Source organism: Hemitrygon akajei, chromosome 29 (assembly GCF_048418815.1).
Source record: "Hemitrygon akajei chromosome 29, sHemAka1.3, whole genome shotgun sequence".
In the NCBI taxonomy this organism is placed as follows: domain Eukaryota; kingdom Metazoa; phylum Chordata; class Chondrichthyes; order Myliobatiformes; family Dasyatidae; genus Hemitrygon; species Hemitrygon akajei.
Window position 1 is genome coordinate 43,748,999 of NC_133152.1, and position 19,712 is coordinate 43,768,710.

Sequence of the window (19,712 nt, forward strand, 5' to 3'; positions counted from 1 at the left end):
TCCACCCCCCCCCCCCCCCCCCCAATCCTCATCACATTCTACAGGGGTTGTATTGAGATATTGCCATATCGGATCGCAAGACCCTGCAGCGGATAGTGAGATCAGCTGAGAAGATCATCGGGGTCTCTCTTCCCGCAATCGCGGACATTTACACTACACGCTGCATCCGCATTATGAAGGACCCCACGCACCCTTCCTACAAAATCTTCTCCCTTCTGCCGTCTGGGAAAAGGCACTGAAGCATTCGGGCTCTCACGACCAGACTATGTAACAGTTTCTTCCCCCAAGCTATCAGACTCCTCAATACCCAGAGCCTGGACTGACACCTTACTGCCCTATTGTCCTGTTTATTACTTATTGTATGCCTGCATTGTCTTGTGCACTTTATGCAATCCTGGGTAGGTCTGTAGTCTAGTATAGTTGGTTTTTTTTTCTCTGTGTTGTTTTTTATGTAGTTCAGTCTAGTTTTTGTACTGTGTCATGTAACACCATGGTCCTGAAAACTGTTGTCTCATTTTTACTATGTACTGTACCAGCAGTTATGGTTGAAATGACAATAAAAGTGACTTGACTTGATGTCCTACAAATTTATGGTTCAGATCCATGAGATTAAACTTGCTCTGTGACTGTATTACATCTGATCTGAGGTCTGGTTCTGTGTGTCTGTCTCATGAGTAGTGGGTAGGCCAGAAGAAGCCCTGTCCATGAAACTTTGGCACAAATGGCATTGATATCCACAGTTTTGTCATCAGCCAAAGCAGTGAGATTCAGAAGCATGCAAAATTGTTCAATGAAAAGCATTCACATTTTTTAAATGCCTCAGAATAAATGCTCAGCTGTTGGTCTTAATGATGGAGTGTACTAATAAATTTGGTGACTGCCAGGTTCAGGACCGTCACATTCCAGTAGGCACATATCAAAGTCCTAAACTTTCTGCCAGTCGTGAGGGTAAACAAAGACAGTTTGTCTGAGAGCTGTTGGCAATGGCCGACATGATTCAGGTTGATAGATTTTTCTCAATTTAAAAGATAAAAAACTCTGGTAGGTTTGAGTAAGGATTTTGCTTGAGAGAATTTGACAAGTGCTAACAATGATTAAACTCAGTTTTTACCCAGTGTTATCAAATGTTACACATTTCTTTGACCTGAATCATTTACTTGTGGTTAAGAAGACAGAGCCAGCAACCATACTGTACACTTTTGTACGAACATCCCATACATTCAGAATAAGGTTTGGAATCTTGTCTAATTGGTTATGTTTTCTTTTACATAAAGTACAATGTTTTATACTGTACTAAATTAAGAAATTGATAAAAATCATCATTTTATCATTGAATTATAAGATTAGCTTTGGTTTTAAGAATTTGATGTCCAAGTTCATGGAATTCATGCACAATGTGTTGCAATGTTCCCTTTATTCCAGTTGCATGTTACTGACTTTTATGCCATACAATATTCATCTTAAGACATTTTTAAATAAAGGTGCTCATAAAGTTTGTTGAAGTATGTTTGAAATCCACTAATCTAAATCAATTAATCCAAATTATTTGTTTTAAACTATTTCTTTAGATGTGACCCATCAAAAATGTTTAAGAATTTGATTATCAATTATTGAAAAATTGTTGCATAATGTGTATATACCAAATGTATTCTTAATGCCTAAGTTGTTTTGTTTAATTAACACTGTACATATATATTACATATGAGCATTAAGATTTTCATGTAAAAGTATTGAATTTATTTTTAATTACCGAGTTGTAAATTCTGTACATTCCAAATAAACACATGAAATCCAAGACAAAAAAAAAAGAGAAGAAGACTGAGCCAGGACATTTTTGTTAATGAGAATCGAGCTTCCTTCACAAAGACATGATCAATAAATACTGTAGGTATGCCAAATACCTCTTGATAGGCATTTATGATCTGACTTTTAAGCCAGTTCTTGAACTGAAGGGAATAAAATATTTAATTTCTAAAATTTTTAACAAATAGAGTTCCTATAAATAATATCTAAAATTACTTGTATCATTCCTAAAATTTAGGTTCACCTGCTGGTATTTTTAGCCTTAAGCTTATTTGCTTTTATCAAGGTACAATTATTTTTTAAATACTAGAAATGCAAGGGAACACTTAAGAAATCAGGAGGGTTAAAAGAAGACATTGATAAGTTGTTCTAGTAGACAAGGTGAAGGAGAATCCTAAGGGCTTCTACAGATATGTTAAGAGCAAAAGGATTGCTAGGGACAAAAGTGGTCCTCTGGAAGATCAGATTGGAGCCTAAAGAGATGAGGGTATCTTAAGTGGATGTTTTAAAAATCTGTATTTATTTGGGAGACGGACACAGTTTATACAGAAGTGAGGGAAAGCAACAGTGAGGATGTGGCCGCTACAGATTACAGAGGAGGAGGTGTTTGCTGTCTTGAGTCAAATTAGTGTGAACAAATCCCCAGGACCTGACAAATAGATTCCCTGTGGAAGGGAAGTGCAGAAATTGTAGAGGCCCTAGCAGAGATATTTAAATCATCCTTAGCGACAAGTGATGTACTGGAGGATTGGAGGGCATCTAATGTTGTTCCGCTGTTTAAGAAAGTCTCTAAGAATAAACCAGAAAATTATAGGCAGTGGGGAAGTTATTGGAAGGTATTCTAAGGGACTTGGATATATGAGTATTTTGATAGACAGTATGGCTTTGTTCTTGGTAGGTTATGTCTTACCAATCTTATAGAGTTTTTCAAAGAAGTTACCAGGGAAGTTGATGAAGGCAAGGCAGTGGATTTTGTCTACGTGGACTTCAGCAAGGCATTTGACAAGGTACCGTATAGGAGGTTGGTTTGGAAGGTTTGGTCACTTGGCATTCAAGATGAGCTAGTGAATTGGATTAGACATTGGCTTTGTAGAAGAACCCAGAGAGTGGTAGTAGATTGTTGCCTTTTGGACCAGAAGCCTGTGACTAGTGGAGTGCTGCAGGGTCTGTTGTTGTTTATCATCTATATGAACAATCTGGATAATAATGTGGTTAAGTGGATCTGCAGATTTGCTGATGACACCAAGATCCAGGGAGTAGTGAACAGTGAGGAAGACTATCAAAGCTTGCAGCGTGATCTGGAGCAGCTGGAAAAATAGGCTGAAAAATGTCAGATGGAATTTGATGCAGATAAGTGTGAGGTGTTGCAATTTGTGAGGACCAATCAGAGAAGGTCTTACACAGTGAGTGGTAGGGTACTGAGGAGTGCAGTAGAACGAAAGGATCTGGGAATGCAGGTCCATAATTCACTAAAAGTGGTGCCACAGGTAGATAGGGTCGTAAAAAAAACTTTTGGGACATTGGCCTTCATAGATTAAAGTATTGAGTGCAGAAGTTGGAATGTTATGTTGAAGTTGTATAAGATGTTGGTGAGATTTAATTTGGAGTATTGTGTGAAGTTTTGGTGGTCTACCTACAGGAAGGATATAAATAAGATCGAAAAAGTTCAGAGAAAATTTACAAGGATGTTTCTGGGACTGGAGGAAAGATTGAATAGGTTAGAACTTTATTCCCTAGAACAAAGAAGACTGAGGGGTGATTTGATAGAGGAATACAAAAATTATGAGGGCTACTGATATGGTAAATGCAAGCAGGCTTTTCCCTCTGGGGTTGGTTGAGACACCAACAAGATGTCATGGGTTAAGGGTGAAAGGTGACATGTTTAAGAGGAACATGAGGGGAAACTACTTTACTGAGAGTGTGGAATGAGCTGTATGCAGTTTTGATTTCAGCATTTAAGAGAAGTTTTAGATGGGTACATGGATGGTAGAGGCTGGGTTCAGGACAATGAGACTAAGCAGGTTAAATGGTTCAGCATGGACTAGATATGCCAAAGGGCCTGTATTGGGTCTGTAGTTTTCTATGACTGTGATTCAATACATGGATCACTTTTCTTGAAAATAATAATCTCTTACAATCAATGATTACTACAGAGAAGAGATTAAAAATTAGGTTTTTGTCACATGTACATTGAAACATTGAAATATGCAGTGAAATGTATAAATGTGAGAAGTTCTGCAGATGCTGGAAATCCAAAGCAACACACACAAAGTGCTGGAAGAACTCAGTTGGTCAGGCAGCATCTATGGAAATGAATAAATAGTTAACATTTTGGGCCACGACTCTTCTTCAGGACTGAAAAGGAAAGGGGAAGATGCCAAAATAAAAAGTTGGGGGAGAGGGGAAGCAGGATAGCTAAAAGGTGATAGATAAGAGAAGCCAGGTGGGTTGGAAAGGTAAAGGGCTGGAGAAGAAGAAATCTGTTGGGAGAGGAGAGTGTACCACAGGAGAAAGGGATGAAGGATCTTGGCCCGAAACGACTATTTACTCTTTTCCATTAATGCTGCCTGACCTGCTGAGTTCCTCCAGCATTTTGTGTGTTGTTTGGGATTTCCAGCATTTGCAGATTTTCTCTTGTTTGTGTTAATAAAGGAAACCTGCTTTTGAAGCAACCTTTCCATGTAATAAACCAGAACCAAAAATGTGATTTGCTGCCTTACCCATCTTCATCCTTTTGGAAACTTGCTATCATTAGATAAATACTGAGGTCCTCTAAAGGGTAGTTGTCTCTGTGTAGGGAAATTTATCTCCACTGAAGGCAGCGAAGGTATTGTGCTTATTCTTCTCTTTGTCTTGGGATATGATTAGGTATGCAAATCAGTAGAAAAGAGCAACAATACTTAGTTTCTTCACCAACTTTTAACAGTAATTTTTCAAAATATGATGCATTGTTCGCTTTCTTGTCATGTAAGTAGATATATCAGGCTTAGTAGTGTAGTACTTCCACCACTCTTGAGTGCTAGGCTTAGCTGGAATTGAGCAGAGCCAAAAGTCTCCTGCCTCTCTGTGAGCTTGTCTGGTGGTGAAAAAGATTGCTGGCATGGAAATGGACAAGCTGCTCTACTGATCTGGCTGTCTTACTGACCTGATAAAAGCTGAGCATAACTAATGCTCAGTCAATGGGTTGGACATTCCATTCCATTAACTTTGGTAGCTGTGGTAATCAAATGAACTGCTGCGTTCAGGTGATCAAGCTTCCTGAATGTTGTGTTGCACCAAACTGCTAGTAGTGAGTATTCTATTATATTCCTGATGTGAGCATTATAAATGATCAAAACTTTAAATGTTGTCACAAAGTACCCAGCTTGTGTCTTATCTGCAGTGATATACAGTATCTCAGACAATACACTATTATTTATTACTTATTTAATTTTTTTGTGTGTCTTTGCACAGATGTTGTCTTTGGCACATTGGTTACCTATCTTTGTGTGTAATTTTTCAATGGTTCTATTGTGTTGCTTTGTATCTACTGTGAATGCTTACAAGAAAATGAATCTCAGTAGTATTGGTGACATGACATGTATTACTTTGATAATAAATATACTTTGAATTTTGAACTATATCTGATCATATTAGGGTGTAGCCTTGATACCAGTTTAACAAAAGCGATGACACTATTGAGTGCTTATAATGAGGATGGCCGTTGTTACTTTCATAGAATAAGTGTTACTTGTCACTTTTACAGCTCTGAGTTGTTTAATTTTCAGAGGACATGCATATAGAAATCGTCTCTAGAAACAAGTGAATTTGCCTTATGACAAGAAAGGTTATGGATTAATCTATTGAAAATCATTGGTTAATTGCATAAATTGGCTGCAAGTTTTCTTGTATTACAACAATGACTAAAATATAGACTTGGTGTGAAGTATTTTGAGATGTTCTGAAATTGTGGAAGGTGCAATACAAATAGAAATAATTTATCAAATCACCTCGGCCCTCACACCAACCCTATCATCGGCAAGTTACCTTTCTTGAAGCATCGTGTCAAAAAGTGACAAAGCCTCTGTTACAAATTGTGGTTAGATATTCTGGTTTTACTTTCTCAATTTTGGATGACTTAGCATTTCTCTTGAATTCCATTTGACACAGATTTCCTAATTGCTGAATGTTATAACTTCCTGTTTCCAGCTGTATGTACAACCATGATTATACAAATCTCAATAGACTCCAAAATATTCAGTATATCTGATGTAAAGCTGATTCTGTAGATGCTGCTCGTCACTTCCCACTGTCTAAAAGAATGTTAGCATAGCCCTGTTGTTATTATCCTCGTTCAAAAGTATCCATCAAATTTACTCTTTCTATGAATGAAGTTTTATTATAGTTCAAAAAGCACAATCTGATGAATCTTCCAGGTTATTGACATGGACTATTACATTCATATGAGCCTCTTGGGCCAAATAAGTAGGATTTTCTTTTAAAATTCTCAGTTCTGCTGATGCATGAGATACTCCACAATCCATGCAATGAAACAGCAAGGACTTAGAATTCGTAAATACATGTCAGTGTAAAGAGGAAAACTTGGGTGGTGTAGGTGATCACGAGGTTGCCGTTACATCTTTAGAAAATATTGAAGAATCCCATCCTGATTAGTAGAGCCCAAATCCAAAGAAGTAGGAACATTTTGAGAGAGAACTATTTATTTATTTGCAGGGCAGTTTGGGGGAATTTGGCAGTTTCCTTTATGATGGTCTGCTCCTTTCTGAACCTAATAACTGTGCATTGTGAAATAAACTTTTATTTTCAACATACATTTTCTTGGATAAAACTTCACCACACAAAACCACACGTAAGTAGCCACAGATCGCAAATAAGCAAAAGAAATAAAAATAGAGTTGGTGTCTCTTCCATTTGTTCTGCCATTCAGTACAATGGAATGGTTTTTCTGTGCTAAACTCATTTTCCTTGATTCTTTGAATGTCTAAAGATCCATCTCTCTATTGTGTACAACTCTGTGCCTGAGCCTTTGTAGCCATCTTCAAAGGTTCACATACATATAGGTGAATGAATCTTTTCTTTCATCAGTCCTAAGTGTTGCCTCTTGCTTTGAGACCACGTGCCTGTCATGCCAGCCGGGGGAAACATTGTTAAAAACTAATAGAGATACAGCATGGTAATAGGCCTTTTCGAACCAGTGAGCCCATGCCGCCCAATTAACCTACAAACAAATATTCCAGCTGCCACTCTGGAATGTGGGAGGAAGACCATACTGCCATAGGGAGAACATACAAGCTCCTTACAGACAGCAGTGGAAGTTGAGCTTGGCTTGCTGTTGCTGTAATAGCATTACACTAACGGCTGTACTACTGTGCCACCACCACAGCTTTCTGAGCTACCTTGTCAAGTACTAAGGTCTTTGTCTGTTTGATGAATATTATTCTTAAATCAAAGCATTTATATTCTCTTCTCAAAGGATAATTCCCCCGTGCCCACAGGGTCTATCATGTTGTCAATCCAGAGGTCTTTTTTACTCTCCATCTATTGCAGTTACATCCTTCCTTTGGCAGGGAGACCAGATCTGTTCTTTGAACTTCAGGTGCGGTTTCACCAGGGCATTGTATCATTGTAGTAAGATATCTTTGTACTTAATTTAAATACTAGTGTAATAAAGGCCAGCATACTGTTTTCCTTGCTATGCCAGCATATTAACTATCAGTGATACATGTATAATGATACTAGGTCTCCAACCTACTTAAAAAATGTCCTTTTCTTTTTTGAGGACAATTTCACACTTTTTGCTCATTATATTCCATTTGCCAAGTAGCCTGTTTATATTCCATTGAAATTCGTCTGCTTACTCATCACAATCCTCCCTGCCACCCAGCTTTGTATCATCTGCAGATTTGGATATCGTCGTCCCCCCTCATCCAAATTATTTATATAAACTATCATTAGCTGGGACCCAGCAGTTGCTTCTCAAGCAGCCTCCAAACATGTAACTAACTAGTCTGTTGTCAATCCACACCAGAATACTACCCGGGTTTTGTTTAATCACCTCTTGTGGCACCATATCCAGTGTCTCTTGAAGGTCCAGATGCATTCTATGTGCTTGTTAAGCATTATATATTCTGCTCATAAAACTTCAACAAATATGTCTAATCTGATTTCCTTTTCATAAATCCTCATTGACTCTGTCCAAATCAGTTGCTATTTTTGAAATGCCCTGTTTCCATTTCCCAAGTAACAGCTTTGAGCATTTTCTGTACCGCTGGTGTCAGGTTAACAGGTCAGGATTTTTCTTGTCTCTCCCTCTTGCCACCAAAAAGGGGTGGAATTTGCATAGTTAGTAATATTTATTTAATCCTTCTCCAAGTGCCTGCAAGTTAGCTGGAGTGGAAAACGAAAAATGCTGTTCTGTAAAATGTTCTAGTCTTATTGAACATGAAATACATAATGGTTCTCTTTGTCCCTGGAAGTAGTGTATTCATTGCTTCATTTTCCTTCTCTCATTAGATTGTGTTTACATAGAGAGCCGTCGCCCTAATACACCGTATTTCATCTGCAGCATTCAAGAATTCAAACTGGTGAGTGTCATATTCATTTATGCATGATTAAGCCTTTCCTTTTCTTTTAGACTCATGAGACAATTTAATGTGATTGATTTGTTCAAATACTTTACATTCTTATGCTGCAAAATCTATCTTGTTTGCCTAGCTGGATTTAAAATCGTAGGCTGCTCTGTTTGTGTGTTGAATGTGCTACCTACAAGTCTTTTACGCTTGAGGCAAAATGTCTGCAACAAATCACGCTCAAACACAAGTTGAAAAGTGGTTGGGGTACTGATTGTTCAAGGCTGGTTATGCATTCTTGTAATGCTAATGCTTGATTGCCAGCAAGGTGAAGATCCGTAAACAAACAAAATCCAAGACATACTGGAGCAGAATTAGTCCATTTGGCTAATCGAAACTGCTCCATCATTCCATCAATGCTGATCTATTATCCTTTCAACCCCATCCTCATGCTTTCTCCCCATAACCTTAGGTAGCCTTACTAATTATGAATCTCCCAACCTCTACTTTAAATGCCCAATGACTTGGCCTCCACAGCTGACTGTGGCAATGATTCTACGTATTCATCACCCTCTGGCTAAAGAAATTCCTCCTTATTTCTGTTCTAAATGAATGTCCCTCTATTGTGAGGCTGTGCCCTCTGGTCCTAGACTCCCCAACTATAGGAAACATCCGCTCCCCATCCACTCTGTCAAGGCTTTTCAATATTCAATAGATTTCAATGAGATATTCTCGTGAGCCTCCTCTCCCTCTCCAATGCTAACACATCTTTTCTTAGATCAGGGACCCAAATTGCTTTATGGTACTCTTAAATGCAGTCTGACCAATGCTTTCTAAAGCTTCATGGCTATAAATGTGGATGATGTGGGCAAGTTTCGCATCAGTGGTGACCTCAGTAGTCAAGGTAGGTGACTGGATTTTCTCTTGGTGGAGGTATATTGCCTGGCCCTGTTGTCGATGTTCAGATGTGAATTGCCTGGCCCTTCAGCATGCAGCCATGTGCTGCATCATCTCTGATGATTTGCTAATGGTATTGTGTATTTTGCTATTATCAGCCAACATCTTTATCTCCTGATCAAATTATGAAAGAAAACTCATTGCTGAGGCAGTTGTAATGATTGACGTATAACAAATGGAACTATCTTTGTACAAATTCTGACTCCAGTCAGTAGAAAGTTGATACGTTTCCCTTATTTTCCTCAAACACTTGACATCACGCTCCGATTGAATAATGAGTTGAGATTGATTGCCTGTAACATTAAGGCAACATTTGACTATGTTTGCACTATTATTGTAATAAGGCAGCAAGACAGCCCTGGCAAACACAAAATGAAGCTTTGGTGAGCTGGTTATCAGCAATTAATAGTACAATGATTGTTGTGTGAGTTACCACTCTTAAATCTACATTTTCCTTTGATTTGTCTGGATTGGAGTAATTGGATTTTTAAATTATGCCAGTGGACTTTTTAACATGGACGTGTGGTTAAGGAGAGAATTGAAATCAAATCTATGCGATTGACAAGAGATGTTTATTGCTGATATGTTGCTTCCTTTGCCTTACAAATTAGCACATGCTGACTACTGAGAAACAGCAACACCATAACAATAGGAGTTTTTAGATTTCCTTGCTGTGAAATAATTTCTGTAATCTGTATTTTTAATTTAGGTTTAATATGCTGTTGATGGCTATTATATAGAAATTACTGGATAATTAGAAAACATAAAGAAGGGAAGCAAATGCCCATTTTGTTATTAATGCCTTTTGTAGCTGTATGACTGAGGGTTTGGCTATAGCTTCTGTTTGATTTGCTTCTAATGATACAACATCATAGAAATGTTGTACAATATAGTAGATTCATTATTACGTTGAATGAGAGTGGGCATTAGTGAATTATTTACACTTAGTAGATTCAAAACCCACTGCTATATTTGGTATTTATTATACCTGTTCAGAGAATTACTTAGCTGTGCTATAATTAGTTGCATTTTGACACTGCTTACATGCATCAGTGCTTGTATAAATTAGCTTCAATATGGGTATTACATTTGTCAAAACTCTATAAAATAATATTTAAAAGGGAACTTCAATTGAAATGATCTGAAATGGAGTGAGAAATTATTGGTATCTTCTGTTCCTGTTATGCTGAGATCACCTCAGTATCTTAATCTTTGACTTAATTTTTTTGTAAGGAATTGTAATTGAAGAAAGAGAATACTCATGTTAAGCTTTAGTGTCTGTGCTAATTTAAGCCAATTTTTGAAAAAAAGACTTCAAGAGTTGATGAGAAAGCAGTTTAATATATTTTCCATTTTAAGATTCAAATTGCTGCTCTTTGTAGGAAGATTATCTACATTTTTTTCTGAGTGAAAAATTCTTTGAATAATTGAGCTGGTAGAAGAGGAACTATGTAGTGTAGCTGACGGATGACAAAATGCAAAACTACATTGAAGGCTGCTTTTGTGCACATGTTTGACTTGACTGTGTCCCTCAAGACCTGATAATGGCAGTTCAATAAGATGATGGGTGCCGTGATAGCATAGCGGCTAGTACAAACCCCATTTCTAGAAAAGTTAGGATATTTTCCAAAATGCAATAAAAACAAAAATCTGTGATATGTTAATTCACGTGAACCTTTATTTAACTGACAAAAGTACAAAGAAAAGATTTTCAATAGTTTTACTAACCAACTTAATTGTATTTTGTAAATATACACAAATTTAGAATTTGATGTCTGCAACACACTCAACAAAAGTTGGGACAGAGGCATGTTTACCATTGTGTAATATCACCTTTCCTTTTAATAACACTTTTTAATCATTTTGGAACTGAGGATACTAATTGTAGTAGATTTGCAATTGGAAATTTTGTCCATTCTTGCTTGATATAAGACTTCAGCTGCTCAACAGTCCGTGGTCTCCGTTGTCTGATTCTCCTCTTCATGATGCGCCATACATTTTCAATAGGAGATAGATCTGGACTGGCAGCAGGCCAGTCAAGCACATGCACTCTGTGTCTACAAAGCCACGCTGTGGTAGCCCGTGCAGAATGTCGTCTGGCATTGTCGTGCTGAAATAAGCATGGATGTCCTGGGAAGAGACGTCGCCTTGATGGCAACATATGTCTCTCTAAAATCCTAATATATGCCTCAGAGTCAATGGTACCTTCACATACATGCAACTCACCCATGCCGTGGGCACTGATGCACCCCCATACCATCACAGATGCTGGCTTTTGCACCTTTCACTGATAACAATCAGGATGGTCGTTTTCATCTTTGGCACGGAGAACTCGACGCCCGTTTTTTCCGAAAACTAGCTGAAATGTGGACTCATCTGACCACAGCACACAGTTCCATAGTCTTTCGGTCCGTCTGAGATGAGCTCGGGCCCAGAGAACTTGCCGGCATTTCTGCATAGAGTCGATGTATGGCTTCCTCCTTGCGTAATACAGTTTCAAGTTGCATTTCTGGATGCAGCGATGGACTGTGTTAAGTGACAATGGTTTTCCGAAGTACTCCCGAGCCCAGGTGGCTATAATTGTCACAGCAGCATGACGGTTTCTTAGGCAGTGCCGCCTGAGGGCTCGAAGATCACGCGCATTCAACAGTGGTTTCCGACCTTGCCCTTTCCGCACTGAGATGTCTCTGAATTCTCTGAATCTTTTCACAATATTATGTACTGTAGATGTTGAAAGACCTAAATTCTCTGCAATCTTGCGTTGGGAAATGTTCCTTTTGAACTGACTAACAATTCTCACGAATTTTGGCACAAAGGGGTGAGCCACGACCCATCCTTGCTTGTAAAGACTGAGCCTTTGATGGACGCTACTCTTATACCCAGTCATGATACCTCACCTGCTACCAATTAGCCTGCTTAATGTGGAGTCTTCCAAACCAGTGTTACTTGAATATTCTGTGCACTTTTCAATCTTATTTTAACTCTGTCCCAACTTTTATTGAGTGTGTTGCAGACATCAAATTCTAAATTTGTGTATATTTACAAAATACAATTAAGTTGGTCAGTAAAACTATTGAAAATCTTTTCTTTGTACTTTTGTCAGTTAAATAAAGGTTCACGTGAATTAACATCACAGATTTTTGTTTTTATTGCATTTTGGAAAATATCCCAACTTTTCTGGAAATGGGGATTGTATGATGTTGTTATTGTTCGCAGTGTTGGACTTCAGAGTTCAATTCCAGTGTTCTCTGTAAGGGATTTTCATGTTCCTCTACATGAGCGCATGAGATTCCTCTGGGGACCTTGGTTTCCTTATCACCTCGGGAGAGGTGATGAGCATTCCAAAGGGCAAGCTGGCCACAGCAGTGATAGCAGGAGAGGTGAAAAAACTTAATTGATCCTAAAGGAAATTACAGTGTCACAGAAGCATTATGTGCACATATAGACAAATATACAAATATTAAAAGAGAAAGAAGAAAGAATTTAAAAAAAGTTATCCCAGACTCTCTATAAGAGGGGACCATCACTTCCATGGCTATAGGTTGACTCATTATTGAGCTCTGTTATGATACAGCAACAATGAATATAGAATTGAGTCCAGTTATATAAACAAATAAACATTTATTAAACTCTGCTCAATAAAAATAAAAAGTAAACAAGCGACTAACTTATCTGTAAGTTAACTGCTATACAGCAACTCGAACAGTTCTTAAAGTGATAAATGCGAACACAGTTCTTAAAGTGGTAAATGCGAAAGTCCAAGTGATTTATACAGTCAATTAGGAAAGACTTTCCTGAAGTAACGAATTCCTCGACGATGTGATGTTACTGCTGACCCCAGCCGAAATTTGCCTTGCCTGAAGGATTTACAACGAAAGAAATAAAAACAGTTTAAAGAAACGGACCTTCTCCTTGGCGAATAACACTGCCCCAACCCTTTCTGCTCTTACAGCAGGAATTATCTCGGGTGCAGGTTACTATCTCCTTGAACGAAGATCCAATAAGGTCGATCCTGTATTACCACCGACGACACCAACTTTACTCAATCCTTCGGGTTCCTGTACTTCGATAAATTCTTCACTCTCCCACTGAATTGCAAAGGTAGAAAACAAACCACAACTGGCAGCGTTTGGCAACACTGCTGGCAATAACCTTTGAGACTTAAGACAGAATGTAAAACTCCACTTTAAAAACAAACTGCGTCATGACAGGAATATGCAGCGTAACGGAGTAACTGACAAATTAAACAACAAACTAACCTGCGTCACAGCAAGGCTTTCCTGTTTTATACCTGTTGGAACAGGCCATCACATGACCTCCCACTGGCGGGAAAATTACATTATGTGACCTCACACTGGCAGGAAATTACATCACCCCACCATCACAAGACCATTACAACATACTCACCAGATGCTCAATTACATCATGGTCATAAGACAATCACAAGATACCCACGGAGTATGTAACAGCCCTAATAGCCAAGGGTAAAAATGTCCTCATATCGCACTCTTTGGAGCAGCTATCTTAGTCTGTTACTAAAAGTGGTCCTCTTTTCAGCCAAGGCAGCATGCAGAGGGTGAGAAACATTGTCCAGAATTGCCAGGATTTTCCGTAGGGTCCTTGGTTCTACCACAGCGTCCAGTGTGTCCAGTTTGACTCCTCTATAACGATGCAAGCCATTCTAATCGTTTTATTGAGCCAGTTGGCATCATCTGTGTTGATGCCATTGCCCCAGCATGCCTTCATGTAGAACAGGGGTGTCAAACTCATTTTAGGTCACGGGCTGGATTGAGCAAAATGCAGCTTCATGCGGGCCGGATCAGTCGGACGCGTGCGAACGCAGCTTTCGTTGCCTCCGTTTTTTCAGCCTGCTCTCATGTGTCTCAGTCTCTGCTATAACTACAAAGTGTTTCACTTTACAAATTCCGTTTCTTATGAAGAAGACTGCCGAGCAAGACTGCCGAATAAACACTAAAAACCCTGAAAACCTGGTACCTGAATAAACTCAGCATTAGCCATATCATATGCCATAGGCGCTTCGATTACTGGGGCCAGCTTTAATAGTAATTAGATATTATCTTGCGGGCCAAAGATAATTCCACCGCGGGCCGGATTTGGCCCGCGGGCCTTGAGTTTGACATATATGATGTAGAAGATTGTTCTGCCAACAACAGACTGGTAGAACATGTGAAGGAGAGGCCTGCATACTCCAAAGGACCTCAGTCTCCTCAGGAAGTAGAGGCACCTCTGGTGACTTCTTGTATATAGCCTCTGTGTTGGTGCTTCACTCACATCTGTCATCTAGGTGCACCCCCAGGTACTTGTAGGTCCTCACCACATCCACATCCTCACCATTAGTAGTACCAGGGAGCAGTGCAGGCTTAGTCTTCCTTCTGCTTTGTCCTACTGATGTTGAGCTGCAGATAATTCAGCTTGCACAATTTGATAAAAATCCTCTACCAGGGCCCTCTATTCATCCTCCCGTCCTCCCTTTATACACCCAACTATTGCTGAGTCATCAGAGAATTTCTGCAGATGACATGACTCAGTGTTATATCTAAAGTCCACGGTATACAGGGTAAACAAGAAGGGAGCCAGTATAGTCCCCTGGGGGCCCCAGTGCTGCTTATAGCTGTGTCTGACACACAGCTCTGAAGTCGCACATACTGTGGTCTGCCGGTCAGGTAGTCTATTATCCAGGATACAATGGAACTGCCAGTCTGCATTGAACGGAGCTTTTCCTTCAGCATTGAGGGCTGTATTGTATGTATGTATGGTACAGTGCTCCATTGCTTATCCGAATGGGAGTAGGCTCTGTTCAACAGGTAGATGATAGCATCATCGACTCCAATGTGCTCCTGGTTGGCAAACTGCAGGGGATCAAGGGCTGGTCTGACCAGGGGCCGGAGGTGAGCCAGAATCAGCCTCTCTAGGGTCTTCATGATGTGAGCTCAGGGCCACTGGATGGTAGTCATTCATGACAGTCGTTTGGTCCTTCCTGGGTATATCCCAAGGGACAAGCTGGCCACTGCAGTGATATCAGGAGAGGTGATAAACGTCCCGAGGGGCATGCTAGCAACAGCAGTGATATCGAAAGAGGTGAAAAGCTCTTGGCCTGAGAACTAAGTTCACGAAGAGTCTTGAAGGAGGGGAGGTAGAGAAGCAAAGAAATTTTGGGTAGTAATTACACATCACAAGTGCAGCTGGCTGGAAGTAAGGGAGTCTATGTTGGCACATATTCAGGGATGAAAAGCAAATGATAGCTGGATAAGATGAATAAAGGCGAGAAGGAATTTGAAAAGAACAGAGTAGTATCTGAAGCAATGAAGATGATTAAACAAAATAATAATAAAAATGTCTTCACCTAAATCAGATCCTCACATTAAACTGCTATTGGTCTTACCCTGATTGGTGGGATAAGTAATGAGGATGTAGGAAATAAAATTTGCAAGCTGAAATATGATATTTAAGGGCATGTACAGTATATGAAGAAAGGGATGCAAATAAAGAAAGTGGATACTCTCAGCATCAGTTTTATTATCATTGATGTGATGTGAAATTTGTTTTGTTTTCGCAGCAGCACACTGCAAGGACATATTTTGTATATTACGGTAATTTTTAAGTAATGCAGAAAACAGGAATAACAAGTTAATGTTCATGGACTGTTCAGAAATCTGATGGTGGAGGGAAAGACGATGTTCCTAAAACTTTGAGTGTGTCTCTTCAGGCTCCTGAACCTCCTCTCTGGTGATAATAATGAGAACAGGGCATGTCCTGGATGGTGAGGGTCCACAGCAGTGATATCGGGAGATACCGCTTGAAGATATCCTTGATGGTACGGAGGATTGCACCCATGATGATGATGATAATAATAATAATGGTCAATGGTACAAAATAATGGTACCAGTGTTTTAAATGTGTTTTATAAATAGTTTGAGTTTTGGGATCAAAGCCATGAAGTCAGCCTGCATTTACTGGTGATGGTTTCAGCAACTAATGACCTATGGCGAAGGAGGATGATTTTAGAGAAGCAGATTGAACAAAAAAAAGCTCAAGAGATTCTTTGATTTAAAAGGTGCTCCAGGCATGTTTAATTGCCAACCCTATCAGTAGTTTTGCATCCCATGTTGACATTTATCCTTAGCTTTCCAGTAAAGCTTAGTGTAACTGTGAAGATTGCCTCATCATCCAGCCAGACAAGTTGGATTACTTGGTTACAGTGAGTTCAATTACCGTATTTCAGATAATCTGTGTGGCCCTTTTGTGTTTTCCAAAAACCGAAGTTCAAAAGTTCAAGGTAATTTTTTTATTATCAAAATACATCTAAGTCACCTTATACAACTGAGATCCATTTTCTTGTGGGCATACTCAAAAAATTACAGAATAATAATCGTAACAAAATCAATGAAAAACTAGGGCATTCAACCAGAGTGCAGAAGACAACAAGTTGTGTAAATACTAAAAGAAGAAATAGTAATAATAAATAAATAAACAATAAATATTGATAATATGAGATGAAGAGACTTTGAAAGTAAGTCTATTGGTTGTTGGAGCATTTCGAAGGGATGAGTAAAGTTGTCCCATAGGTTCAAAAGCCTGATGGTTCAGGGGGCAGTAACTGTTCCTGAACTTGGTGGTGTGAGTCCTGAGGCTCCTGTACCTTCTTCCTGATGGCAGAAGCAAGAAGAGAGCATGACCTGGGTGGTGGAGATCCTTGATCATGGATGCTGCTTTCCTGCCCTGATATTTTGTGTAGATGTGCTCAGTGGTGGTGAGGGCTTTACCAGTGGTGGACTGGTCTGTATCCACTATTTGTAAGATTTTCCATTCAAGGCTATTGGTATTTCCATACCAGGCTGTGATGTAGCAGGTCAGTATACTCTTCACCATATATTTATAGAAATTTGTCAAAGTTTTAGATGGCATGTATCTTTTCCAATTTTGACAACCATTCTGCTTTTCTCATTTATCCTTTCTCTGGGCTGGTCTTCTGTTTCTCGAATCTCTTTATCCTTGTGGTATCATTCCTTTTGTCCTTTAATCTCTCCTGGTTTCTAACCTCTAATTATTCTCTTCTCACTGAATTGTATTTTTTTCTGTACCTTATAGTTGACCTTTCGCAGATTTTATGAGAAATTGAAATGACTTCTCTAATTTTCTCTATACTGTGCAAATACTGCCTGGCCTGTGAAGTCTTTTCAATATTTATTTCATATTTGCAGCATTTGCAGTATTTTGCTTTTGTGATCTTGTGTAATTCAAATTTAATTATTGATTAAAGATTTAGAAGATCAATCCAGATTTTCAGCCAAGATCTAGAATGATAGTTACAAATAATTTTTGTAGCAGATTTCAAAGTTCAAGAGATCTCAAACTATTTGACAGCATTTGTAGTATCTTTGAAGAAACTGTTTTAATGTAGTAACAATTTACAAAGAGGAAATTCCAAAAACAAGCAGTGTGAAAATAACTAGATATTTGTTTCAGCCAGTTTGGTTCAGGGATAGATGTCAACTAGCTAATATGGACAACTGTCAGTTTCACTCTGAAATAGTGCTTGAGGATGTCCAACTTGGAGTGCAGACATGACCTTCAAAGTTAAAAGTATATGTCATCGTACGCTACCTTGAGATTCATTTTCTTATGGGCATTCACAGTAGATGCAAAGAAACACAATTGAATCATTGAAAAACTACATTCAAACACAAATCTGAAGGTGAGTCATAGGTTGTGGAATCAGTTCAGAGTTGAGGTGAATGAAGTTATTCACAGGTAATAGGTCCCATACCATTAGGTTCAGTAAGAGTTATTATGCTAAGGCTCCTATGCCTCCTTCCCAATTGCAGCAGTGAGAAGAGATTATGGATGAGGTGGTGGGGGTCTTTGATGATGGATGCTGTCTTCTTGTGGCAGTGATCCTTGTATATGTGCTCAGAGGTGGGAAGGACTTCTGTGAAGATCTGGGCTGTATCCACTACTTTTTGTAGGCTTTTGGTGTTGGTTTTGGATAATAATACAGCACTCCCTCAGTACTGCAATGCAATGTTAGCCTAAATATTCATTCTCAATTCTATGGAGAGGAAGTTGATGTCTCAGATTTCTGATTTAGAGCCAAGACTGTTTTCAACTGTTCCAAAATTGGGAAGATTATATATGGAATAGACTGGTTTAATTGAATATTATCATCATTACAACAGAGAAGCTGAAAGAAAGAAGATTAATTTAATGTTCACATATTTGTTATTCATTAGTCATTAGCTTCAATTCCTGTGTGCAAATGGACTACCATATTTCCTATATAACCACAGAAACAATACTTACATCTGCTGCAGAATATTTTGGTAAGCCTCAAGGTCATAAACAATGCAAAGTTTTCTATCTTGGCCAAGCTCTCTTCTCACTGCTACCAACGGGAAGAAGGTACAGCAGCCTTGGGTTCCACACCACCAGGTTTAGGAACAATTATCACCCTAAACCATCAAGCTCCTGAACCTGCAGGAAAGTGAATCTCAGGTAGTATTCACTGTCATATACTTGATAATAAATTTACTTTGAAGCCTTTACTCCCTTTTAATTTCAGTCATAGCTTTGTGGAGTCATTTACTAGCGCTGGAAAAGTCCTTTCAGTCAGTTTTTACAGACCTCTACTCATGAAATGCGGTGGATTGTGGCTAATTGGCACACATTGGGACCAGTATATTTTGGCCCAATTAAATGACTGCCACAATTAGCCAAAGTTTATTGGAAATAGTTAAGAAGATATAAAAGACAAACTACCAATTAACTGAGTAACAAATTATGTATTTAAATGAAATACTGAACAAGTTGGAACACTACCAATACTACTACAGTACTCTATTACTTTGTATTTGTTCTTAATAGTTATTGATGAAAGAATGCATGCAGTGTATGCTTCCATGTTCTTTTGAACAAAAGCAGTGCAAACACTTAGTGCAGATAATGGCCTGCCTTCATGAAGTGCTGTTGTAGTCCAACAATAAGTAGATGCCACAGTGGTTAGCGTGATACTATTACACCTTAGGATATCAGAGTTCAGAGTTAAATTCCGATGCTGTCTGTAAGGAGTTTGTACATACTTCTCTGTGAGCGTGCAAGTTTCTTCAAAGTAGGTTGATTACTGGGTGCAGAAAGAGCCAATTCCGAGCTGTATCTCTAAATGAATTTCCTGGCATCATCTTTAGTTATTAGCTCAAGTTTAGATGTGTCATCTTCATCACTTTCCTTGTCTTCATTTTTCCTACCTTGATGTTTTGATACAATGCCTTTGACAATGGCATCCTCCAAATCTTCATTTTCATTGTAATATTCAAGATGATTGTCAATACCTTCAAATTCTTCTAACTTGCTGAAGTAGTGTAATTG

The 19,712-nt window shown here is 38.8% G+C and overlaps 1 protein-coding gene across 3 annotated transcripts in view; it reads left to right on the forward strand.

Annotated features, from left to right (window-relative positions):
* The window catches only part of rerea (arginine-glutamic acid dipeptide (RE) repeats a), a 615,654-nt gene that overhangs the window by 212,878 nt on the left and 383,064 nt on the right, over positions 1–19,712 (forward strand). For all 3 annotated transcript variants that reach the window (XM_073032278.1, XM_073032279.1, XM_073032280.1), the window contains exon 3: positions 8,317–8,387. In XM_073032278.1, coding sequence (XP_072888379.1) covers positions 8,317–8,387 — 71 coding nt within the window. The remainder of the gene's footprint in view (positions 1–8,316; positions 8,388–19,712) is intronic.